The sequence below is a fragment of the Thunnus thynnus genome, chromosome 7 (assembly GCF_963924715.1).
Source record: "Thunnus thynnus chromosome 7, fThuThy2.1, whole genome shotgun sequence".
Lineage (NCBI taxonomy): Eukaryota > Metazoa > Chordata > Actinopteri > Scombriformes > Scombridae > Thunnus > Thunnus thynnus.
In genome coordinates, this window is record NC_089523.1 from 29,146,857 (window position 1) to 29,173,315 (window position 26,459).

Here is a 26,459-nt window from a genome sequence, read left to right on the forward strand (position 1 = left end):
GTTGTTCAGTCACCTGTTGATGTGTGATTAGTGAATGAGTGCAGGAGGTCTGGCTGCTTGCTTCTGACAGTTTCTTTAGTTCGTTTTAAGCTGAGTCGTATATTGAGTAATAAGCTTAAAATAACTAGAATAACAAATGTTAACTACTGGTGTAAGGGATTGTAGTTGATCCGTGATCCGTACGGATCGCCCCCCACGGTTCGGCAGGCATATGAACTGCGGATTAATTGAAAAATTTAATGTCTCATTTGAGACAAAGTAAACAAACTGCTGTAAGTACAAGTCATGGACAGACAGCGTGTCGCTAACGTTAACGGGGATTTCGAAGAGCAAAGATCAAATCAGCATCTAATTGGGTTCCGAAGTGACATTTGAGTTATGTTTACCTGCTGTTTAATGTGCTGCAGCTGAGCAGCTAATTAGCATCTAGCTGCTAACTGACGTTAGCGGTGAATGTTTGTTATCAAGTTTTGATGATGTGGACAGAGGCTGTTTCATTCACTGTTTAAAAGAGGAAGGTTTCATGCCTCATATTGCAATAACTGAGCATTGAAAATTTTAAATATTTTATTTCATTTAAACATTGGACATCTTAAATGTTGTTTTCATTTCAGTTTCTTGCTGTTTCTGGCTGTAAGTGTGTTACAAAATAAATAGAAAACAAAGTTTTATTTGTCTTCCCCCTTTTTTTCCGCTGATCCTAATAATGATCTGATCCGTGACTCAAATCCGTGATACGATCCGAACCATGAGTTTTGTATTATATATGTCTTCATACTAAGAAAATATATTGGAAACACGTGTAAATCATGTGATATGTTGTCTGTTTTTGATGAGAACATACATTTTTTTGTCACAATAGAACAGTACTATAAATTTGAATCTCACTTTGTTGGTAAAATGACACATTTGCAGGGCTGTAGTCAACCAAAGAAAATCTTGGTCGACTGAAATCGTAGATAATCTTCAACTAATTGATTAGTCGCAGGTGGGTTGGGGGGTGTCACAGGACAGAGTGCACAGTGAACTCACATTTCTCCGTTTTGCCTCTTCCGGTTAGGCTAACCTATTGTTGCTAACTTCGGAGCTAACCCCCTTCACTTTTGCAGCTCTTGGGGAAACAACAGACGTGACTTTTTAGCATTTATTAACTGTTACACTTTAGTCTGTACTGTACATTTACTGCCAGACTGAGAACTTACCGTTAACCTTTTCCTTTGCTCCGCTCGCATCCACCGTCACTTTCCCGCCGCTCTTTCCCCACTTGCTACGCAAACATACTAACCACTGCCCTATTCCTAAACGGAGTTACGCTACCGATATTTAGCGTTATTTTTGGCATTAAAAATATGTTTTGGCCTGGAGGAGGTTCGTTGATAATATTACAGGAGAGACACAGATTCAGTAAACGTTCAGTAAACGTTGGGAACCGTTAGACCCAGCAGTCTCCGTTAGTTTGGGCGAGTTCAAAGTTGTGAAAACAACGGGGGTGTTTTGAATACACCCCCGTTGTTTTCACAGGTTATTTGTTAGTCTGTCCCTCCCGCCACAGGAAATAATGGGTTGATCCTGGAAAGCTGTTGATGTAGCACTTTTCTCCTTATGAAAATAACACAGAGATTATTCGACCAATGAGAATTTAGTTGGACGAGAACATATTGACCAGCTAATCGACCAACAGACTACAGCCCTACACATTTGATCCAGTCCATGCCTAAAATGAGCACTTCTTTGTTTAGAGACAATATGTATATGCTAAATGTCTTTAAAGAAGCAGCCTTTTCACCACTCAAGCAAGTATTTTTATTGGCATATAAAATTGCCCCCCACCCCTCTGATTTCATCAGGTGGGACAATGATATAGTTTGATGCGGTTTGTTGTAAGATTCCATGTTGGTTTTCCTCCTGTCCTCCCCAATTTTTTGAGCCGCCACTGACTTGCAGGACACGTCACCTGTTGGTGTTGAAACTTAGAGGTTACTGTAGTAGGAATTCTGTAATTTGTGGACAAAAATAAAGCAGAATAAACACAGTAAGCAGCTTATTTTACAGTAAAACCTCAATAGTTTTAGCTATTATCCAGAATACTGTGTGGATGTAAATGCAGTTAGTCGGTGCTGAGCAGTACAAAGTAACTGTACCACCAATCAGTCTTGAGTCAGGTTGATAAGTCTCCTTCTAACCAGCGCTGAGGAGACATGAATGGAGCTGTTTGAAGTTCTGCTGGTTGTGGAGAAGCAGCAGCAGCCTCAGGCCTCCTAAGAAGTGAAAGCTCATCTGACTTTGCCTCTTCTTCTGCCTGCTCTCTGTATCATATAAAGTCTCTCTGCATGATTTAGAAGAGACTTTTTTTTTTTTTTTCAGAAACAGTATGTGACATTTTTGTTCCCTTCTCCTCATGGCGACCCCTCCTCCTTATGTTCCGTGTAGCTTTAATTACATGAGTCAGCTTGGCTACCTCCATGATTCACTTCATTACAGCTCTTTCTCATGCAGACCGCAGCTCTGAGAAGTGTCTGCAACACATTACTGCGTTTTCTGCACAGTCGCTTAACTGAAAACACACACACACACACACAGAGGAGGGTCATTTGTGTGCCCAGAATTTTAATGATGTATCTGTCAATCAAAATAAATGCCCCTGACTATATTATACTGACATGCTGGAATGGAGAAAATCAGTTGTCAGTTAACTGCAATTGAAAAGACAAGACTAGTTTCTTGTCGTTCATCATTTCACAGCACAGTTCGGCGCGCTAACATCGCATGAGATGAAGCTTAACCTTTTTCCTCCGAGCTACACTTCAAAGTCCCATCAGGGCTGCAGACAGCAAGGCTGAATGTTGAATATGGATATGACTTCAAAAGATTTAGGCCTTTTTGCTCATCATTCATCATTTAATGTTTTAGTTTGTTAGCATTTCCTGAGATGGTTGGAGTTCAGGTTTTTCTACCATTTGAACTTTTTAAAAAAAAAAGCTGCACAAATTAACATTTTCCTGGCTCTTAAGTGCAGGCTTTGAGTCCTCGGTGACTAAAACAGAGCAGCTAATGTGACATTTCTGTGGAGAGGATTTTAATTTCAGATACGCGAGTAGGCAGGTGGGCCGACACGATGATGCACTCTGTTTTTCTCCCTGCACCTCATGTTGGATGTTGTTTTTTTTAAAGTCTTTTGCTAACAGAGACAAGAAAAAAATTGCAAAGTAGGCAAAGTCTAAGATCTTTACTGTACATCCTCTCACTCCAGTGTTGCTTCTTTGAAAGTATGAGAGGTGGAAAAAAAAGTGAAATAAGCACACTTTTAGAGCTTAGTGGTTGATATATGGTTCTGCGAGCCGGTCAGATCTGCTGCTCTTGGCTTGGATTGGACTGTAATTAGGTTTCAGTCACATTGGTAAAAGTTTCAACCACTTTTAAGATGTGAAATGTGGTATATTGTATCATAGGTTTCAGGCTTTTCGGATGGTTCCTGTTGACAAAAGCTGATACCCTTTGGGCTTAATTAAATCGTGTGCAGGATATTCTCAGGTGCTATTGAATGTTAAATCTCCGAGTGACGTGCCTAGAATTAATTTGCTCTCCCGTTTTTCCCCCCATCTTCAGGCATGTGTGTGTCTCTCGCTGTTCGCGAACCATTCCTCCGTTTGTTCCTCGTTTTTCTTCGGTAAAGACAATGAATTACATGAGACAGGGCGTATAGATCCACTGAAACCCACTAATGAGGGCCGTGACCCTCAAGGCAGATTCCCTTGCCTGCTCTGCTCCAGGGGTTAATGGGAGTAATTTCACCTTGATTAATCATACTAACAGTAATTGGCTATTGATAGCTCGCTCCATTGCTTCAGGTAGTCCCACTTCTTTGCTCACTTTCCTCAGATTGCCTCTGAATGGAGCATTTTAAAAGGTCTACTGTCCTTTTGATTCGCTGCTGGCACATCGTGTTATACAGCAAATCAAATGTGAATGTAAAATGAGGGGACTTCCTGAAGGGGAGAGTATTGCTCTCTGCTACTGGAGTTCAGATAAATTTCTGCAGACTGTTAAATACCTGATGTGAGCGTTTATCTGAACTTCTTTGATCAGAGTTTTCTGTCGCTTGCTTGTGTCTGAAGAAGCCAAAAAAACTACCTTAACTATTAACTACTTGTATTGATGTTCTGGGGCTCTACTGGAATATCTTTGCATGATTTGCAGTTCAAAAAACTCCTTATTTATCTCATACTGGTCCTTTCATGCAGCCCCTCGGTTCAGCCTCTGTCTGAAACAGGCAGTTTTAGCTCCTGTCTCTTTAAGGCTCCTCTCCCTCTGCTCTGATTGGCCAGCTTCTGGAAGATTTGTCTCAGCCACAAGTCACTTCTTTTTCTTGTTCTTTTACGCAAAATGTCAACTTCTCAAACACATCTATACATGTTCGAGCTGGAATCTGATCCGAAATATGAGAAAAGCCATGGAACAACCTTAGCAATCAAGGCTACGTAACGGACGGCTGTTTAAGGGCAAATGCGACGAGCCGACGTCAGCTGTTCAGAAGCACTCAGAGCAGGTTGGAGCCCTGACTTTTAACTTGCAGGGAGCATTTCTTCATATGTTAACCTCAAGTTTTGGGACTTACATCATGTTTAAAATAGATATATGACATCATAACAGTATATAAATAACAGAAAACCACAGAAAAGCAATAATATGTCCCCTTAAAGATGAAATTTTGTGTGACTACATGATTCTTTGTCTACCAGCTGTTGATCAGTGTTTAATACAGTCACTGGAATGCACATCTGTTAAAGACCTCAACACAAGGGTCTGGCTTTTTTCCTCTGGTTCTGAATACATGAAGGTTTTTGTCCATAAAATCCAAAGTACAAGTCCATTTTCATCAACGTCCCATGTGCCCAATGTTTTTGTCACTTCCAGCACTCCGGTGACTGGTTCAAGATATGAGCTCCAATTTATTTTCCCCGCCTGCCGGGACTCTCGTGGCGCACGTTATGTTTTCTTTTTTTTTCTCAATTAATCTTCTGCCCTTTGACAGCTGGGTGACACAGTGGTAATGGAGACATACATTTCTCCTGAAGGCCCCGGAGCCCCTTCTGGCGGATGGATAGGCTGTTTTAAAAGCAGAGATCGATAAAGATGCTGAGCATTCATTTTAACAGCGAAAAGAATGTGCACGTGTTAGATCTCAACATTAAGCACAGATAGAGGAGAAGATAATTAATCTACTAAGCTTAGTCTGGCATTGTTACCTGTGGCGTGTCCTAGAAATACAGTTAAAGTGTATCATGTGGAGTCATTTACTGCAGTTGTTGGTTGCTGAACCCTTAATATTTGTTGAATGAATTTCATACAGTGCAGTTTCATACACGCTCAGGTTAATACAAGGTTTTGTAAAATGATGAATTCTTTATGCTGGGATTTGTCTTTGATATTGATGCAGATAAATAATGCGCTTCACTGTGATAACATGGTGTAAGAACACCAGGACAGGTGAAGAGGAACAAATTTGCACACAGACAATAGACAGTTCAGGAAAACATTAAGGCTACAAAATACAAGAAATGTAGAACATGAAGGTTACTTTATTGTCTTGAGACTGAGAGGTGTTGTCATGGCAGCATATTCAAATACCGTACTGTGAATAATGCAAGAGTGTGTGTAACATGCTTTGTAAATAATAAATGTCCAGGTAATAAATATTACCGACCATAAGCAGTAGAAAGGTTTCCAATGAGGGATGTCCTGACGAGTGATAGCTCAGAGATCGGTAGATGGGAGTCGTGTAATGACGAATGATTTCTGTATGACTTCTCACACAATATACCAGCAGCGTTTGAGGTCAGTGCTTACTGGCTAATAGCTGTCAAAACCAGTGTCAGTGGGTAGAATATCCCATTGCAGTTGGTGTAAACATATTCAATAAGTGGATTGAGTTGAGTCTATTGAAAATATCATCTTTTTTTTAGTGGCATTGTTTCTTGTTAAATCGACAGCTGCAACTTCCGAAGCCCAAGAGGATGCGAATTTGTTCCAAGGCGATCGAGTCATCCAGGTTGACAAATCAAGTTGCAATGGAAAAGACAAAGGCAGTGTAGTGCTGTCATAAAGAAATAATTGTATTTTGAGGTAGTGTAATCCACATCTTAATCTTATCTCAATATTTTGTCCGTGATGTTTCTGTCAACACTGTGTAGCCTTGAGACTTGATCTGATTTTGTGGAAGAGGCTCATTTGATCTCACAGGATCTGACACCTTTCTAACAGCTTCGGAGGGTTTTGTCGGGTGTCTGTCTTCATTGTAAGTTTGTAGGTTCGTGTCGCTAATTTGAAATCCTTTGTTTACCTCGTGAAAATACAAGATCTCTGTCTGTAGACGCACTTGTGGCTCCGTCTCACTTGGTTGTCGAGCTGATATAAAATTCTGTCGTCTACTCCAGACCTTTGTTTGGTTGATTGTTGTTGTTTTTTTCATTCAGACGCTGAATGGCAACACCCTTTGATTATATAATCAGTTGTGTGTTACTGGTAGGATGCCTCAAATAAGTGATAGAAACAGAAGTGCTATCAGATACCTGCCACCTCACAATTTACTTAAATAAGCTTCAGACACCGACAATGAAGTGAGTGGCAGATTTAAAGAGACATTGTATTTATAAAAGAGAGTATTGAGTGTCTGTGGCTACACCATATTGTTCAGCATTCAAATCCAATGAGCTTGTCTCCAGCTATGTTTCAAAAGCAGTAATATTCCTGCCATTAAAAACAAAAACGCTTGCCAGCCCGTTGTGTTGAAATGTAGATTAGCAAATGCATATAATTGGATTCTACAGTGTGTGTGTGTGTGTGTGTGCGGAGCATTATCTGTAGCTGTATAATTTGGCTTTTACTGCAAAGGGCTGAACTCAGCAGATGGATGGATGCTGGCTCTTGGCACCTCGTCACAGCCTGAGCGTGTGCGAGCAGCTGAACACGCCTCGTTTAAGAGTGCAGAGAGGATCGTAGCTTTCTCTTCACGGTGACTCCCCCCTTCCGTGTCTCGAAACCCAAAATCCACTTTGCGGTGTGAAGGAACAGGCACGCGATCGATGAGCAGGATTGATCGAAAAAGTTCACGGTTTAATCCAAGGACGGTTGTCCTATCAGCGTGAGAAGATAAACCTCAATCCATCTCCGTAGGTTAAGCTTGATGATGCTTATGGTAATTATAGTTTTTATTGTATTTTTAATACTTAGGTGAAGAGATTTTTTGTGGATGATGCAATTTTTCAAGATAATACTTCTATAATGTGTTCTCATGGACTCATGTGTTGCTCCCACAATCCTCAACTTACAGAAAAATACAGTATAAAAGCAAAATATAAAATATTGATGGCAAAAACATCTTGTTGCTGTTGTGACAACTCAATCGTGTCACATCCTGTTACACTTCCTATAAACTAATAAGGTGTTAAATTATAACCAGTGCAATATTATTATACTTTTACAAAAGTCTGAAGTCATATCGTGAACAAAACTGTCCATTTGTCAACTTTATCATTAAAATTCAAGCAGAAACAATCACTTTGTCTTTCCAGTCAGTTTATTCAGGCATAAAGTAGGCCGATCGTCTCTCCTGCCAAGATTTAGAGAACATAAAATTCTGGTATTTTAGCCATTAGACTCAAGCCTCCTTATCAATAATGTCATCAGTTTGCAATGATTTGTTTACCACATTTTTCTGTTCAGTTGAAGAAATGCATTTAAATGAATAAAACAAAAAAACTAGGATCAATAATTCCTAAAGACATAGTACATGAAATGTCCTGTTCTAGTCCCACGCTGATGATGCTGAACACTCATATTAAAGTGATTATATTTCTCCTCTGTAATGTTTGTTTAGGGTTTCACAGAACCTGTGTGGTTCTTAACCTACTGCAGCTTTTAATGCCAAAATACACTTTCCTGAAAATCAAACCTGTGGTGTTAAAGATTAGAGAGTCTTCTGTATCTCGTAACACATTTCCATGCAGGTTAAAGGAGAGAGACTGTAATGACCACACCACTCACGTCATTCTGTCTGGGATTCAGTTTTATTTCACTACAAGGCTCCTTCTGTAATTTAACCACCGCGAGTCTTAACAGTTTGTAACATTTCCAACTTTTCCAGAGTCTCCGTTAAAAGCCCTTCATCCTGAGGCTTGTGTTTGTACTTCAGACTGAACTTCTGTGAAGAATGTGTGATAAAGGCACAAGGGTTCGGTATAAAACTGCAGGTCACACAACACCGGGTGTCCTACGAAAGATCTTTTCTGTCGGAGTCCAGGGGCGTCATTCTTTTCTACTCTCCTTTCTTTCACCATATTCTCCCATAAAGGTCACTCCACGCTTGAATGTGAATATAGTCTGAGCGAGTCTGCGGGATGTGGAAAGGGAAAATAAAGTGGCTTTTTCTTATCTGCCAGAGGAGCGCTCAGTGAATAAATCCATCCTCTCCGTCTCCTTCTTCTTGCCAGGCAAACGGAGCTCCGGCAGTCTCTTGATGTCCGCCAGCGATGGCGTCGTTAGGAGCAGCGAGGTTGCGTGAATGTCGGGTAAACACAATTAGGCCGCCAACCTGTCACCCCCAGGGGGGAGAGGAAGTGACACAGTGAGTTGGCTGCGACTCGGAAGAGGCAGATGCTGCAGGATCGCTCTAGGTGGATCTGTCTGTTTAGGACAGATTAGCGTATCGTTCTTTCTCAGGGGGAGACGAGAAATAATCAGAGCTCTGCTGTCTGTGGGGCATCTCGTCTGTTTCTGAAGAAGAAAAACATCTGTTTTATGTGTTGCGCACGATGATGAAGATTAGATAGATTATAGGCAATTATAGACGAAAAGACTTTGTGAGATTGTGAGAGAGTTTGCGTTGAAGTCTGGGGACACATTGATGATTGTTCTCTGAAAAGTGTCTGCTGCAGCTCGTTAGCATCAGACGGCTTTCACTGGAAGTCTTCTGCTGGAAGACGTGTGTGTGTGTGATGTCTTCACAAAGTTCTTTTACAGTGTTTGACTGTTAATCAAAATCCATCATAGTTTCCACAACTTTATATAACATGTTTTTAGGACCTGTGGGCTTTAGCAGAGTCAGCGATGCAAGACTTATCCATATTATAGCTATAATTAATTTTATAGCACAGCTGTTGATAACCTCAGTACAGTGCTGCATGTTTTTTTCCTTGCTACTCTTCTTTAAAAAGATAAATATATTTAGTAGTTGTAGCAGCCTTTAATAATACATTTTCCAATTTGCTTTACAGACCAATTCAAAATACAATTATATAATTTAAATGACAGTAAATACATACATGCATACGGTAAATGTAGCAGCAGTAGTAGTTGCATTAATATTTAATTATTATTTTAATGTTTCCTACATGTTTCGACCTTGCTCCATTTTTTTCAGTCCTATCTGATTGTTCTGCACCTGATTTTATGTTTACATGTATGCAGCCAACATACAGAATAAGCATTTCTGCTGTTCATTATTTATATTTCAGTAAAACGTATGTGATTTATCACTCTATTATTATGTTGCTTTTATTTTACCTTCATCTTGCCAACATTTACATTAACTTTCCCCCTCAGATTAATGACCTGGCAAACAAAAGATGAAACGTTGACCCCAACTTTTAATTAGCTTTGATAATGAATCTTTATGGAGGCTGATTAACATTTGAGGCGTGATTGAACGAGCGTTCATTAGCTCTCTCTGAGGTGGAGAGATAACAAACGCTATTGATGGTAAAGGGAGGATTTATGTCCGAGTGTGATTTATGCAGTGATTTATGCAATTATCTACCCGGTGGGTTTTGCCAGAGAGTCCAGCGAATGTTATCCTTCTCTCTGTGTGGATGTGCATCACTCAAAGCAATATCGCTGAGTCCTGCAAATGCGCTCAGGGATTTGAGATTTCTAAATTGAGTTCAAAATGTGTTAAAGTGGAGTTTTACAGTGAGGAACTGGCAGCGTTCGAGAGTCTCTCACATCTATTCTACCTGTCTTGACACTTGCGGATGTGTAAATCACAAATTGTCTCTCGAAGCCAGACAATCCATTTCAGTCCGTGACTTTTACACCTCCCAAAAAACTTATTTCATATGTAATACTAATGTATTAGTATTACATAGAATAAAAACCATAAAATTCTTCTATATCCACTGTTAGATCCACCTACTGTACTTTGATCCACTGCGAGTTCACTTCACCTTGGCTCGTCATTTTAAGCAGTATTGAAGGATTTTACTCGATATCACAGATTAAATTCAACAACATTGTTTTAAAGGTTGGAAGAGACTTCATCCTGTGGTCCAGTCCAGACTGAGAAATGCAATGTCACAGTAAAAAAAACAATTGTTTGGCTGTGACATTGTGCCCCAGACTGTCCTTAAGATTGGTATTAGTTGTAATACCATAGAGTTGTAATGTCAGCTATTTCCACATTCATTTAGCTGTTGTTTACCATGAGTCTGCTCAGCGATGTTAAAGTCAAGCTTTAAGTAATTGCCGTCAGTAACATTGTGTTATAAAAGAAGTGTTTTTCTATTTTTATGATTGATGATGACAAATTGGTTTGACTACTTATTGCAGAACTCCTCACTAACCTCTGCTCATAAACACAACAGGAAAGGAAGACACTGTATATTTTTGTTATTAAATGAACAAAATTCTATTGTCCAGTTAGGTTACAGCTCCTTCTGGGTAAAAGGCCGCAAAGGCTGGACCCTTTCTCTGCTTACTGGGACTGTGACTGACACTTTGGACTGCAGTAACCCAGTAACCCAGTGATGATGGTGCACTGAGCCACTTGTGATACTTTGTTATGGGTAGTTCAGGTGATAGATGGTGACATCCCAGTTTACCAGTCCATCTTTCTCCCTATCAGACCTCTTTCCCCCCACTGCGTGATGTCATGCCCACATCTCTAGACCAGGGGACTGTGACGCATTTTCTCATTTGCTAATTCTGTTGTGTCACCATCACAGAGGGGCATTTAACAATCAATACGTATAATCAGCTAAGTCATCAGGTGTTTTTCAGCATTTAATCAATAGCCTGGAAAAAATTAATTGTTTGAGAGGGTATGTTGACATCAAACATTTGTATCATATTCACTCATGTCCTTATAATTAAGCTTTTCATTCCTGTTTGGCTTAATTGTACAGCTTTTAGGGAAACAATATGAAGAAAATAAACATACTTTTTTTTCAATTACTGCTCTCAAGTGTTAAGTGAATTGCTGTTTTCAAGCAAAGGATGTGGATCAATGGCCAGCAATGTCTTCTGTTCCTCTGAGCTTCTGAAAAGAAATCTTTGCAGAGACCTTCAAACCTCTTTGTTGTGGTGTGTGCATGTGTGTGTCTGTGTATATGTGTGTGTGTGTGTGTGTGTATGTGTGTGTGTGTGTGTGTTCACCTCTTTTTGTATTGAACGGTGTAAACGCTTAAACTGAACAATAAATCAATCACTCTGTGGCCATAACTCCAGCACATTCAATTTAATCAATGCATCGACTTTGTTCAACACTGATTAAAGTGAATGCATTAAAGCGACGTGTACTGGGATGTGCATGGTAAAGAATTATTAGAACATGCGTGCTGATTTATGTGTCGGATGTTTCTTTCTGTACTTACAATGCACATTATTGTTGGCTGCAAAAGCTCAATGAGAGATGATTGTGCTACAGTTACTACTTGTTTGGTTCAGACATATTGTAGAACAACACACTGTTTATTATACACCGTTGCTCTTTCTGAAAATCTCCTCCTGTGTTCGGTCTCCTCCTGCAGTTTGACATGCAGAGGATCACCCTGGAGGAGCTGAAACACATCCTGTTCTACGCCTTCCGCGACCACCTGACCATGAAGGACATCGAGAACATCATCATCAATGAGGAAGAGAGTCTGAAAGAAAACTCTGGGAACTGTCAGACAGAATTTGAGGGAGGTAAGTGAAAGTCCCTGAACAAACTTCACACACAGGCACTTAGACAAGTGTGTGTGTGTGTGTGTGTGTGTGTGTGTGTGTGTGTGTGTGTGGTGAGAGAGAAAGTAATCTACGCTGTCAGGAAGAATTTGAGCTTTCTCATCAGGATCTACAGCCGACAGAGTCTCAGCACACCTGCTGATTTATTGATTGGGGTATTCATGGGGACGGGCGTCAGCGGGTCACCTGTTCGGAAGCGGCGGCGATGAAATATGCATGACCTCGCTCTGCAAAACCAGCTATCCAATATTTATCGATATCAGAACAGCAGAAAGTATTCTAGGAGTTTCTCACTCAACTGTTATAAAAACGGGAAATGTAATTATTTCTTTCAAACTAATTTTTATCTGAAACCTTTTTAAAATATTTTTGCTTTCATTCGCCTGGTTTAGATGCAGATTCAGTGAGTCGGTTCTTTCTGCTTTGGGGCCATAAAAGAAATACATTGTGATTAAAGAACCAGACTGAAAAAGCAATTAAATGTACATAAAATATTAAGAGTTGAATAGAGAATAAAACTTAAAGACAGTCTAGTGTCACAGTGCTCACATAATGTGCAGGACAGTTTACAAGCGTCTGTTTGGTTGTTAGTGAGCAGATGCTTGTTGCTGTTACAGCCGAGAGATACACTGAAATAAACATTTTTACTTCAATTAATTTACCCCTAGTCTTTCTTTTTACTCTTTCCTGAGTGTGAGTGAGCCTTCACTGGAGAAGTTAAATCTCTTTCCACTGCAAAGTCAAAACTGATCCATATGGAGACTAATGGGGGACGAATGTTTTGTCAGTGTGGAAATCAAAATTATAAATGAAAAGTTAGAATTTGAAAGTTGAAATATTAATCATTTAAAACCTTGAACAATATAAATGTGAACATTTAAAAAATGATTTGCTCAAAGAAACTTTTTTTCAGTCTGAGATTTTCTTACTTTTCTTCACTGACCTTGAACTCACCTCTGACTCTGTCGTTGCATTTTCAGAACTTACTAATGCTGCATTCAGATAAATCTATAAGTAAGTCATTTTAAGCTGTATTATGTGACATTATAAACTGCATTTTGACCTTGACATGTTGCCACATGTGCTTTGAAAGATGTCAGTTTTGTCCGGACACACATGCATATGGGGTGTAGGAAATGCTGAGCCATAACATTCTCATTTCCCACATGACCTGAAGGCAGCATTCTCGAGCAGGGTCCCAGCCTACTTTGTGATGGAGTGAGACTGTCCTCATCAGAAGTGTTGCAATTCGTTGAGATTTTTCCTCCTGATCAAGATCTTGTTATCTCTGCCAGCCGTAAACCTGGAGGGAATCGTGCGTGTGTGTGTGTGTGTGTCTGTCCGCAGCTGTTGCAGGCCACATTTTGGCGTTTGTCGTGACTCAAAAACTGACATCCATAGCAAAGTTGGTCTCATCTTGAACCGGAGCATCTACAGTTAATTCCACACCCAATATGTTATGATCCACTAAAGTTAGGCACGATAGGAGATGAATAAATCCCCGTTTTTGTTATCTTTGCCTGCACAGATAACAAAAACGGTGCACACCTGGAGGAGATCTGCACTCTTGTGTGCACTTGTATTTCCTTATGTGGACCAAAATGATACTCAGAGGCCAAACAGCCTATAAAGGATACGGCTGGCAATTTTCTACTTTTTTTCTTATTATCAACAAATCTCATGTACAGAGCCAAAACAGCAATGAACTGATCCCGCTAAGTATTGTGTGTGTGCATCCAAAGCCTGATATATTTTATTCCTCTATGCTGTACACCGCTGTTGTTCTCTAAAAGCTATTAAAAACATGCCAGTCAGCCACACTGGTGCACTGGGTGACATGTTCCTTCACCCCGCAGATTACGGTTAAGGTAGTTTGTTGAGAAACGGCTCTGAAGACTAATAACAGCAATACATCATGACCTTATGGTATGTAGCACAACAACTTTGGTTTCATTCTGCACATGAGATTTGTTTACAATAAAAAAAAATAGCCTTATCCTTTAATGTCCCTCTTAACCAAACACCAGCTTGTCACAGAGGGAACGTACCGGGCCGACACTGGTGTCAAAGAGGATGGACACAGATTGCACCAGGAGTTTATCGGGGTCTTAAAACTGATGTTGAGTGATGACAACATGATGCTCCTACTGATTTTATGATGAAGACTGACCACAGCAAGGATCATACAGAGCAATCACATCCGTTCGCTCCCAAAGGTCCATGACTACCACCTGCCACACGGGGACACCAAAATGTGCTCGGTCATGGAGAAATCAATAAATTGTGTCACAGTGAGATTTATACAGAGTACAATTCATCATGCTACTCTGGTACATATTGCTTCAGCTTACAGATATATGAGGTAGTATAAGAGGCGCTTGATTTCCCTCTGGCTTCACCTTACTCTGGAATCAATACGGTGTGGAGCTGAAAAACAACGGAATAAAGAATGAAACCACTGATCCATAGAAGTTCACAAAGCACTGATTCATTGCATGAATAGCGTAAAGCATAGAGAAACAGCTGGAGCAGCTGTCCAGGGAGCAGCCTGGCAGACAGACGCAAGCATGGAAATCAACTTTTATCCATGAATAGCACAGCTGCCATACAGGTGTATAGATTAAGGGCCCCTCATTTTTTACCAACGTGTTTATACTGTACATGTTTGTGACGTACACCTGCGTCATTTGAAGTTATAATTATCAACCTTTTTTGTATAAAATGTAGTTGTTATTGCTGTTCTGAAAACCCTCTGGAGCACTGAGTTGGCCTTTGAGTTCCTTCTCAGGATGTTTGGTTTTATTTGGTATGACTCATAGCAAAAATTAAAATAAAATAAAAAATCGGATACAGTATGATTGTTGGCTGAATATCCACAAAAGGGATTAATGCATCTGAAGCCTGTGTGAATGTAGACAGCTGTAGGTCAGCAGCCTGGAGACCAGCGCACACCTCATTACCTTCACGAGCGCAGTGGTCCACTAAAGAAAATCATTGTGGATACTTGGCAGTGTTGTAGTTACTTTGGGGCGACTGAGGAGGTGTTTTATGAGGCTGACAGCAAGTTCAGGCGACTGGACCGAAAACTAACGTCTGGACCACAACTCTCCCATCTTCATAGTCAAAGCAGCAGCCGAACACATGTTCTTTCCATTGACACCCTGTTCAACTCAAACTGACTCATGCAAGGATATTTACATATTCGAGTGTCACCAGGTCGCATTCAACAAACTCTCTTAACTGCCTGAAGTACTTGTGAACGGAATATTAAGTTTGTTTTATATTTTATTTATTTAGATTAAGTGTTTCTCCCCTTGTGAAGAAAGGCAGAGATTATCTGTTCGTGACTCGTACGACAGGTCTGTCATTCGCACTTAAAGGGAAAATTGATGAATTTTCGTCAAACAAGAAAAAAAATCAGAGGGATTATTTCACTTGTCGACAGTTTCTGTCTCTCTGAGGTTTTCTGGAAATGATTATCAGTGTCTTGAAACGGACTAAAGCACTTTGCTGCATTAGCATGAAGGAAATTACACTAAATTTATCTTCAGTGGACTCGACTGCTGTAACGGCGTCTTCACAGGTCTCCCTAAAAACCTGATCAGACAGCTGCAGCTGATTCAGAACGCCGCTGCTCGAGTCCTCACCAAGACTAAGAAAGTGGATCACATCACTCCAGTTGTCAGATCTTTACACTGACTTCCTGTCTGTCAAATAATTGGTTTTAAAATACATGCTGTTGGTTTATAAAGCACTGATTGGTTTAGGGCCAAAATACCAACCTCTCAGGTCGTCCCCAGAGTCAAAACTAAACATGGAGGAGCAGCGTTCAGTTTTTATGCTCCACATATCTGGAACAAACTCCCAGAAAACTGCAGGTCTTATGCAACTCTCAGTGAAGGCTTAACTGTTTGCTTTTAATTAAACCAAATTTGAGGGTTAATATCTTACACTGCACCGTAACTTTTATTCTCCTGTTTTATCTTGTCTTATTCTATTTTAGCTTCTTTTTATTTCCAAATTTACACACTTTGTAATTGTATTTAAATGTCTTTCTACATTGCCTTTTGTTGCTTTTATATTTTGTCTTGATGCCTTTTATGCTCTATGTAAAGCACTTTGAATTGCCTTGTTGAAATGTGCAATACAAATAAACTTTCCTCGCCTAAACTCTATTAAATTCTTCAAACAGTTTGATTTATACTGACAATATGTGAAATAATCCCACCACAGATGGCGTTTTTTTTTTGGCTTGTGTAAAGAAAATACAATTTTAGGACATATTAACCAAGTAAATTATGCAGTAGGTGAAGATTTTTGTCACAAAAAGCTTGTGACTGAAAGATCACTGGTTTAAATCCCCAACAGGTTGCCTTAAAACGTCCTCATTTCCACTGCTCTGGTGCCAGTGGCCAACAGATCAGACTGTGGTTGTACTGGCAGCCTCCAGGTGTGAATATAATTAACTTTTTGAGAGTGAGCAGCATTGTTCTCAACACATCAGATTAAATGAAGGTTTTAAAAGACATGTAGTCTGCTTTGGATTTTATACGCAAGATTAAAACTCAACATTAATCCAGAGTTTGATTTACATAACTGGCTCCAATAGCTCATTCTCAGATAATCTGTTTGGATAAAAAAACACTTTTTATAGTACGTGAGTGTCTGGAATAGTATTTTTCAGCTGGAGGCTGCCAGCTAATGACTCCGCCTCAAAGTCTCAGCCAAGAAAGATGTAGCAATTTCTGTCCCACTTTCCACTTTGCATTTTCTTTGGAACAGCGAGAAGCATTTTTGATGACTTCAGTGCTTTTTGAACTGAGAGTTAAAAATAGAGCGAGAGTGAGAGAGTGAGAGCCGTGCCGTTGTGGGTCATTGGCCCAGGTCCCCTAATTACCACGGCCCGGTAAAATCATCTCTGCCACTCACAGTGTGCTTCACTGTCGGGAGGAAAGAACAGCTGACTTAACCCTCGACACCGGAGGTTGATCGAACCAGAAGATGATCTCATGAAGAGAACCTGGACTGCTGCTGTTGTGAGAATATGTGTGTGTGTGTCAGCTCGGATTTCTGTATAATGTTCTTAAGCTCAACAACGCCTTAGGTTGTAATTTATTTGCATTCTCATGATATTATGGGGAAAAGTGTAGACTTGTGTTGAATTTTTGCAGGTGTAGACGCATGAAAATGGTACTTTTCACACCTTAACATTGTTTTTTCTCAGTGAAATTGCAACATCTGAACAAGCCATACTGAACTGTCCTGAAAGATTTGATATTCAATATCTAACTTTTTTTGTCTACCCTCATTGATATATATATATATATATATATATATATATATATATATATATATATATATATATGGGTTGGACAAACCATTTCTCAATATAACAATACAATTTAACAGCAAACTACACTTGTATGACGTTGAATTAACACCTTGGTAAAACAGTTAAATAAAGAAATGAACATTAAAACCTTCATAAAGGTAGGATTAGTTTTAGCTACATGTACCCAAGAAACTGACAACTGTCTGTACATGTTTATATACTGTATTTAATTTACGGATTTTGTCAACGTGTGATGATTAGTCATGATTATCCGCCAGTTTAGGATCACACTTCCATAAAGTTTGGGGACAAACAAGAGACAGACTTAAAAAAATAATGGTCAAAATCACAGCAGCAGAGGGTGTGATATTCAATTTATAGTCCTTAATAATTGGTCAAGCTCCAAACAATCTCAATCCTACATTTCCCATAATGCAACTCAATGCCCCTGCCTCCTAAATGCCCGCTTCTTTCAAACTTGGCACCTCCATTTTTTAAAACAAGCTTTCTGTTGAAAATGTGAGTCAAAGCCAAGGTAACCGTGATGACATCATCAAGGTTATTTTTTCAACATTAAAAAGCTCCCTTTACAGTCACAGCAGTAGTTCTCATAACAGTTAAAACTGAACTTCATGTGTAAAATCGGTGGGATGTCACTTTAAATACGCATGGAACACAGTAGATGATGATATCTAAATGTAAACTGTCTGTTCTGGGTCTTTTTTATGCTGATCATGTGTCTGCTGCTGTTAAATCAGCCTGGTCCGGTGAATTGTAATGCTCGTCTCAGTGTCTCTCTCTCCGCTGGTCACCACCCAGCAACCCGCCGCTCATCCAGAGCAGAACACTGATGTCAGATCACACCTCAAGGTTATTTTTTTTTGGTCTGAAACAAAGTGGAAAATTTCCCTTCACAGTATATTTTTGTGGCTAAAATAGACGTTTAGATTTGTGAATAAAAGTTACCTGAACATACGAAAAGCTTGTGTATTGGCAAAGGTTTTGTAGCTGCTTGCATTCATCTATCATAGGAATATATGAAAAAAACAAGTCCAAATTAATCAGTCCAGACTTTGGTGTCTTCTCATATTGTCCATTTTGTGATTCTAGGCTTTCCAAACATCAGATACAACATCCGTCTCCTAATATCACACGTTTTTCTGCCGTCCTTTCTGGTTTCTTGGCTTGAATTAAAGTTCTCCTAACAAACCACAAAACAGATCTCTGAGAGGAGAAACAGTATTTGGCATCCCTCTCCCCTGACGGAGACCAGGTCACTAGACTCCACAGTTTAAATAAACCACTTAATGTGCTCGGTGTCATTACCCCAGAAAATGATTAATGCAAAGACATGTCAGAAGCAGAAACTGGCAAATTTTCCTATTTGTATCCTTCATCTCTCTATTTGTCTTTTTCCCCATTTCTCTCTCTCTCTTTTTAGTTCACCCTTCAAAGAAAAACCGTCAGACGTGTGTGAGGAAGAGCCTCATCTGCGCCTTCGCCATGGCATTCATCATTAGCGTCATGCTTATCGCAGCCAATCAGATGCTGAGGAACGGCATGGAGTAGCTGCGCCCACTGTGAGCAGGGAAACAAGCCAGCCTGCATGTGCATGCCAGTGGGTGAGGTCATATTCCTGTTGATACGAAAAAGAACTGAAAGGAACGACACGCAGAATAAACCATCAACAAAATTGAGTTTTTTAAAAATTATTCTTAGTGGGTTTTTTTTGTTGTTTCTTTTTGAACGGGTGACACCTCTCCACTTGTCGTCCAGTGAAACCGTGAAGCCAGCATGAGGAGTCATGCAGGACTCCTCCCCCCTTTACTCTGACAGGGACACTCAAGGGCTGACATTACGCATATAATACTCTGTCGTCTCTGTTTCCCTGATGCAATAAAAAAAATGTTAAAAAAAAAAAAAAACATGTCGAGTGCAGGAGTTCAGAGCTGCTCGCTTTCCCAGCAGGCAAGAATGTGACGTGTGTCTTCAGATCTGTCACCTACCGGGAGTCTGATGATCCCCCCCCGAGAGGGAACGAGAGAAAGGAAACGATCGCCCTCCTATTATACTTTCTGGAAGGATGATGGCAGAGCTCGCTGACAACCGAAGTCAGAACGATCTGTACGTGTCTGGCCACAGCTCCCGGAGATCTCGTGGTGCTACGATACTTCAGTTCTCCAACTTTCTATTTTCAACTCCTGCGTCTGTGGGCTGGTATGAGGTGCTGGCATCGGTTCATCAGTCCTACACATCAAGCAGTCAAGCGAGTAAAATATTAAATGGTAACTCCAGGCCTGAGTTTTTGGCCTTGTGAACACAGTAGCTCTGAAAGTTTCTACTTTGGTTTTTGGATCTTTCTCCTGTTTGGTGAACACTGTTCAGAGTGGAAAGAGTTTTTTTTTATTATTATTATTAAAGGAAAAAAAAAAAAAATCCACCCTCCAATGCTCTCACACTGTTATGTGTCATCTGGTGGTGTTCAGTGCACTCCAGGAGTTATATTGTGAGGTGATTTATTTCAACTTTCTGATGCATCTACTTTCTCTCCGTCTGCCTCGCCTGCTTCACTTTGATGATTTCCTACGTTTCCCAGCATGACTTTGGACGACCCCCAGTGAACAGGTGTGAACTTGATACATTCAGCTGTGTGTTAATGTGTAGGTGGAAAGAGCGAGGACAATTATGGAACAAAATAGCGAGAGGTTTTCCAGTCGAGAGAACTTGAATTGCACCTTTTACTCAAAAAACGCAGTGTGTGCTGCGGCTGTGATGCGTTTTGACATCCTGCGTGTCTGTTTATTAGACGAAGGATTTGCTCTTTAATTGTTAGGGACTGACACAAAAACCTAACATATAGTGGAAAAGTAACACACACACACCAAGGGGACTCAAAAGCATAAAAAAGTGTCTCACACTCTGGCTTCATATGTATTTCTCTTTTATTTGGATGACGTTTCGGCCTGCAGGCAGTGTGCAAAAACCTCACATACTGTTGATGTTTTAAATACTTTTTTCATTACAGTACATTACATACAAATACATATATTTTTCTGCTTTAAAAAAGTATTCTAATCTGACGCCACATCATCAATGGAAAAAAAAAAAAATACACAGAAGACCCAAATGGAGGATATATAACCACCAACAGTGTTTGAGGCTTTTAGGGTGGATTTTTTTTGTCATCAATAATCAAATTGATGAACTATAACTTAGTGCTGTGAAAAGTTTTGATCTCCTCAAGTTTCCTGCACAAATTGTTGTGGTCCAAAACAATAAGAACCTTTTTGTTTGTGGTCTATACATCAAGCATCCTGCATGAAGTTATTTATGTATTATTTCTGATTAGTTTGGCATTTCAAATAACAAAAGGTGTATAAAACTAAGGTGTCCTTTTGAATTATTCAGTATTTTTTATCAACATTTCATATCCTCACATCTATTGATGTATTCATAAAACTTAAAAACATATTTGACCCTCACAGTGATTTGAATCCGTCCATCCATCATAAAGACGCCGCTGTTAGCAGCTTTTGGCTGACAGAATAACAACCTGTAGCTACAACCTGAATATGAGCAACATACGGTGTAAAATCAAGTATCAAGACCTCATAAAGCAAGAAATGTACATTCTTCAAAACTCCCTATATTGTATTTAATTTGAAACTATTACATCAGTGTGATAGAAATCACTTTAAATTATTCTGCAGCCTGACAAACTGCAGAAACTCGAGGCCTCTAAAAACTTCCTGACAGCACTAAATAATTTAAAGACTCGTCTTCACACGTTGACTCCAGCTGAGGTGGGCTCTGAACTCCTGCACTGACACTCATCTCCACATGTTGAACCCAACTGGTGGGGGGGTCAGAAACACCCATATTATCTAGTGCATGCAATCACGTCGAGTCAGTGTCGTCTGTAAATAACGTAACCCGCGTCTGAAGTGTCTCAATCGTCTGTTAAAGGTGTACAGTATCTCTGTATGTGCATGACCATCGGTGCTCTCTGCTCACTCGGGTTCAGAGGTGCAGGGAAGGAGCTCAGCGGACAGAAAAGGCGGCCGCTTCATCACAAACACGCCAGACGCAGGCCGGCGGCGGTGAAGGCGAAGGCCCCTCCTTTCTGCTTCCTCTCAACCCTCTTTGCCAAAGCCATACAACTCCGCAGAGGTGAACCAGACAACACAATATAAATGCTTTTTCCTGTTCCCACATGGAAACATCAAACGGGCATTTTTTGGGCTGAAATCTCATGTAGGATTTGTTTTGTTCCTGTTGTTTGTTTGTTTTTTGCACTGTACAAGTCCATCCATTCCAATGAAATGACACGGAGGGCTGTAGGTTTGTGCAAGAGTGCCATCTTGAGGTGAAACGAGATCATGTTATCCATGCTGTCGTCCCATCACAGTGTTTATGTCTCGCTCTCTAAGTAAGCACTACGGGAATGTGATGTCAGACCGGGACTCTCTTAGCGTTATATTCACAATGTCTGACATATGTTGATCTTTAATGTTAAAAATATGAGGATTTTTATCTATAATGTATAGATTGACTTTGATCTACCGACACTACCGGTAGAGCAGCACTTGTATGTGAACATATAATATTTAAACAGTATATTTATAGGAATAGATTTCTTGCCTATGGCAGAAAAAAAAACCCTTTTGAACCTGTAAAAGGTTTCATACACAGATGATTTATCAACATCACATTTTGGAGACTGAATAGAGCACTTTGTGCAGAAAACAAAACCTTGTAGGTCACACTGGTTATGTTTTTATTCTTTATCTGAAAAAGCCACACTTATTTCATTTCTTTTCTTTCTTTTTTTTTTTAATTAATCTGTCTTGTACTGGTGGGAATTTTCCACCAATTGCACAGCTGGTCACTGCTGTTATGTAGTGGTTAGCTAGAAAAGTGTTGTATCATTTCTTTGTTCTTTGAGAAGAACTTTGTCTTTTAAATTAGATTTTTGTATGTTTTTTTTTTTTTTTTTTTTTTTTTTACAGCAGTCTCGCTGTAATTGAACTGTCTCCTGCAGAACGGTCGCATGTCTCAATCGTTTGAAGTAGAGTTTTATTTTGGAGGGGAGACGCACAGTGTCTCTTCGGTAGCATGTTATGCTAAGACCCCCATGTGTTTTTGTTATGTAACTTTGTACATAGCTAATAAAGACAGCATATCTATTAGACAAGCACATACTAAACATACTTTGCATGTGCAACATTTAAACTTGTAGACTAGAGAGAAAGACTTTCAGTTGTACTATTTATTAGAGGTATAATAATTATGAATCTGTAAATACTGAAATCTGTACAAAAGTTAAATGATGAAGCATTGATGCAATAAAACATTGTTTTTTTAAAAAAAGGGTGCTTAATGTTTTTTATTTTACACTGGATTTATGCTAGTTAATAACTTATTGTGTGTTTTAGATATTTGCCACTTTATTTGAACTAAACAGTCCTTTTTAAAGAATCGTGGGTTAAAGTTCACCAGGACACTCAGTCACAGGGATCAATCAATCAATCAATCAATCAATTCTTATTTATATAGCCCCAAATCACAACGAAAGTAATCTCAGGGCACTTTTCACATAAAGCAGGTCAAGATTGTACTCTTTCATTTACAGAGACCCAACAATTCCCCCATGAGCAGCACTTGGTGACAGCGGTAATGAAAAACTCCCCGTTAACAGGTGGAAACCTCAAGCAGAACCCGGCTCTTGGTGGGCGGCCATCTGCTTTGACTGGTTGGGTTTAGAGAGAGGGGCAGAATAACAACAATCATAACAATATCAATAACAGCAGCAGCAGCCATGGAAGGACGCCAACAGGACTGTGAAGGACCGTAAAGGCTCGGCCTGCGACCCAGGGTTTCCTGTGAGATGAGAAAGCACAAAAAACTCCGGGGAAGAAGCAAAGTTAGTGACATGCATTGATGTTACATGAATGCATACAGATGGAGAGGAGGAGGAGGAGAGAGGAGCTCAGTGCATCATGGGAAGTCCCCCAGCAGTCTAGGCCTATAGCAGCATAACTAGGTGAGCCTGGTCGGCCCCTAACTATAAGCTTTATCAAAAAGGAAAGTTTTAAGCCTACTCTTAAACATAGAGAGGGTGTCTGCACCCCGGACCCAATCTGGAAGATGGTTCCACAGGAGAGGAGCCTGATAGCTGAAGGCTCTGCCTCCCATTCTACTTTTAAAGACTGTAGGAACCGCCAGTAAGCCTGCATACTGGGAACGCAGTGTTCTAATGGGATAATATGAGCTCTTCAAGATATGATGGTGCCTGACTGTTAAGGGCTTTGTAAGTTAGGAGAAGGAATTTAAATTCTATTCTGGATTTTACAGGAAGCCGATGTAGTGAAGCTAAAATGGGAGAAATATGATCTCTTTGTCTAGTTTTAGTCAGTAGACGTGCAGCTGCATTCTGGTCCAGCTGGAGAGTCTTTAGAGACTTGTTAGAGCAGCCTGATAATAAGGAATTATAATAATCCAGCCTAGAAGTAACAAATGCGTGGACTAGTTTTTCTTGGGACAGGATGTGTCTGATTTTTGCGATATTACATAACGAAAAAAGGCAGTCTTTGAAATTTGATTTATGTAGGAGTTAAAGGACATATCCTGATCAAAGATAACTCCCAGGTTCCTTACGGTGGTGCTGGAGGTCAGGGTAATGCTATATCAGAGTAGCTATATCATGCCATCTAGAGTAGCTATAACATTAGATCGACCATTGATCTTTAATCTGCTATGAACTAATGGAGCCTTAAATGGCTCACATGTTTTACCGCTCACTTTTGTCTTTGTCTTTGTGAGCGTTGTGGACAGACTCCTCAAATATACCTCCAGCGTAAAAGACTGAGAAACATACAAGTTACTTATTCCATGTAAATGTTCCAATTTAAGGGCTTTCAAGTTTTAAAATGAAGGGATTTGTTTCCTTATTGTTTTCCTGTATGCAGTGTAAACAGGAATTCAAGACATAATTTTAACATGAATTAGAGAATCTAAGTACATTTATAGAGTAATAGAGCTTTCTCATCTCTGTAATAAAAGTATTTTCTCATAAAGTAACAAGTATCTGATGTAGAAGTGAGCTACTCACTTTAGTAAAGAACTGTTTTACTCCTAAACTGGCACTTTAAACTTTGTATCTCTTAAAACTTTGAGGAATCCCTAAACTTGAAAATTCAATTTATAACAGCAGTGTCTGGATGATCTAAAGCCAAAGAGGGAGAAAAGAGATACAGAGCAGATATCATCATGACAACACTGGTAGACGATGAGGGGAAGAAATGCAGCTGCAGAGACACGAGTCACAAGTTCAATCAAAACTACCGCTGCGGCCGTCAGCGGAGTCGCTGACGTGTGCTTGACAGCTTGTCTGGTGACCCGCTGTGAGTCACTGAGGTCTGAATTATGTTAGTTCAGTGAGATGTGAAGCCTTAGTTTGATCTATGAATCTATGTATCAACACACTGAGACCACAAGAGGGTAGCATAAAAACACTGATGCAGTGTCCTTCTGAAGCATCCACATCCACTACATTTATTAGCTTCATAAATAAGCCACTACTAACATGTAGATTCATCAATAATCTCCACATACAGAAGATCCAATATAGGTAAAATTAAAAAATCATTTTGCAAACTAAAGACAACATTTCCTACCGTACTTGTTTGATTTTGTCATTAACCATTTAATCACCTTTTTCAAAAAGCAAATGTCTCATTTCACTGATGTTGTGGTCGCTCCTGTGAGTTACTGTATATATATATATATATATATATATATATATATATATATATATATATATAGATAGATATATCAAATTGTTTTACCATTTTAAACAAATAGCTGAACTTTTCATCTAGAGAGCAGGCAGAGGTGATAATGATGCTGCAGGGACACATGGAGTCAAATAGTGCAAATTGTGCTCTGCCCTGTAATTAAACCAACTTTCATACAGATTACTGCTGATTAGTGTCAATATGGGAAACTATAACTGACTTATTATGTGATTTTTAATTACTTCACCAGCTAACGACTGCACAATAATGTCACCAAATTGCAATCTCACCTCTAAAATGTGCAAAACACAGTACAGTTATTCAGATTTCTTTGATTGTTCAGACTTGTTTAGCCTCTCCTTAGTGTTGTTTACTGCCGGCTGACATTAAGCAGGATTTTAACAAACATATATTAATCCTATTTCATGTTTTTGATGATGAGCGGGCCTGTTGTTCAAGACTCTAATCAGCATTCAGTGTTGTGTTAGCATGCAGGCTCTGTCCTCCAGAGCCACACCACGCTCTCCAGCGCTTTACGGAAAAAAAAAAAAAAAACCAGGCCCTTGTGCTCGCAGCAGGCTCCTCCTGTTTCATTTACATCTTAAGCGTTTAGCTGATGCTTCATCCAGAGCAGCTCGGTAAGAGCGCGCAGTGGGAGTTCAGCGTCTGGTTCAAGGACACACGGCTGCTGCAGGATTGAATCCTTAACCTTTCATTTATAGGACAGTCTCTTTAATGTTCGGGCCACCTGGCTGCCTCAGATGTTGTGTAATATTTTTGGTGTACCACTTTTTTTTTTATTTTTTATAAAGGATATGTGATTAAACTATTCATAAAAGCCAAGTTGGTGTTCACAGTTGCACCAGATGCCACGCAGCTCGCAGTAGAGGGTGAAATCTCTTGTGAAGTAGTTTATTTTTGGGTTGATTTAAAGTGCAAATCAAACTGTCAGCTTCACAGTATGAGGTAAACGTTTTTTGACCAAAACCATGCAAATGGATGGGGCAGTTAAAAAGAAAGTGGCCCAGCGTGGCGTTTCTCATGTTGCAGTTTCAAGCTTATTTTAAGTCCAGATGACAGTGAAGTCCAGTGAAAACAGCTTTCACATTTATGGGTTTAATCACAAGAAAATATGAATGTTGGAAGTTGATATTTTATATCTTTGCAACATGTTGGTATCTATAAAAAGTAAACAGCTTTGCACCGGAAGACAATTCTATCTATTGACTGAGTGTGACTAGAAATTAAAGTGTATAAAACTCAAATTCAAATTAAATAAAACTCACCAAACAGTATCAATACTGATCATAATTCATCAGTATTTCAAAAACCAC

General features: G+C 39.7%; 1 protein-coding gene and 1 long non-coding RNA gene across 2 annotated transcripts in view; both read left to right on the forward strand.

The window, feature by feature from the left end:
• The window catches only part of caln1 (calneuron 1), a 95,710-nt gene extending 76,456 nt beyond the window's left edge, over positions 1–19,254 (forward strand). The window contains exons 5-6 of the mRNA XM_067595381.1: positions 11,802–11,958; positions 18,771–19,254. Of these exons, the coding sequence (XP_067451482.1) occupies positions 11,802–11,958; positions 18,771–18,898 (285 nt within the window). The 3' untranslated portion in view covers positions 18,899–19,254. The remainder of the gene's footprint in view (positions 1–11,801; positions 11,959–18,770) is intronic.
• Positions 19,255–24,044: 4,790 nt separating this feature from the next.
• Positions 24,045–25,655, forward strand: LOC137186792 (uncharacterized). Its single transcript, XR_010929105.1, has 2 exons — positions 24,045–25,101; positions 25,158–25,655. It is a non-coding gene; the product is annotated as an uncharacterized lncRNA (long non-coding RNA).
• The last annotated feature ends 804 nt before the right edge of the window (positions 25,656–26,459 follow it).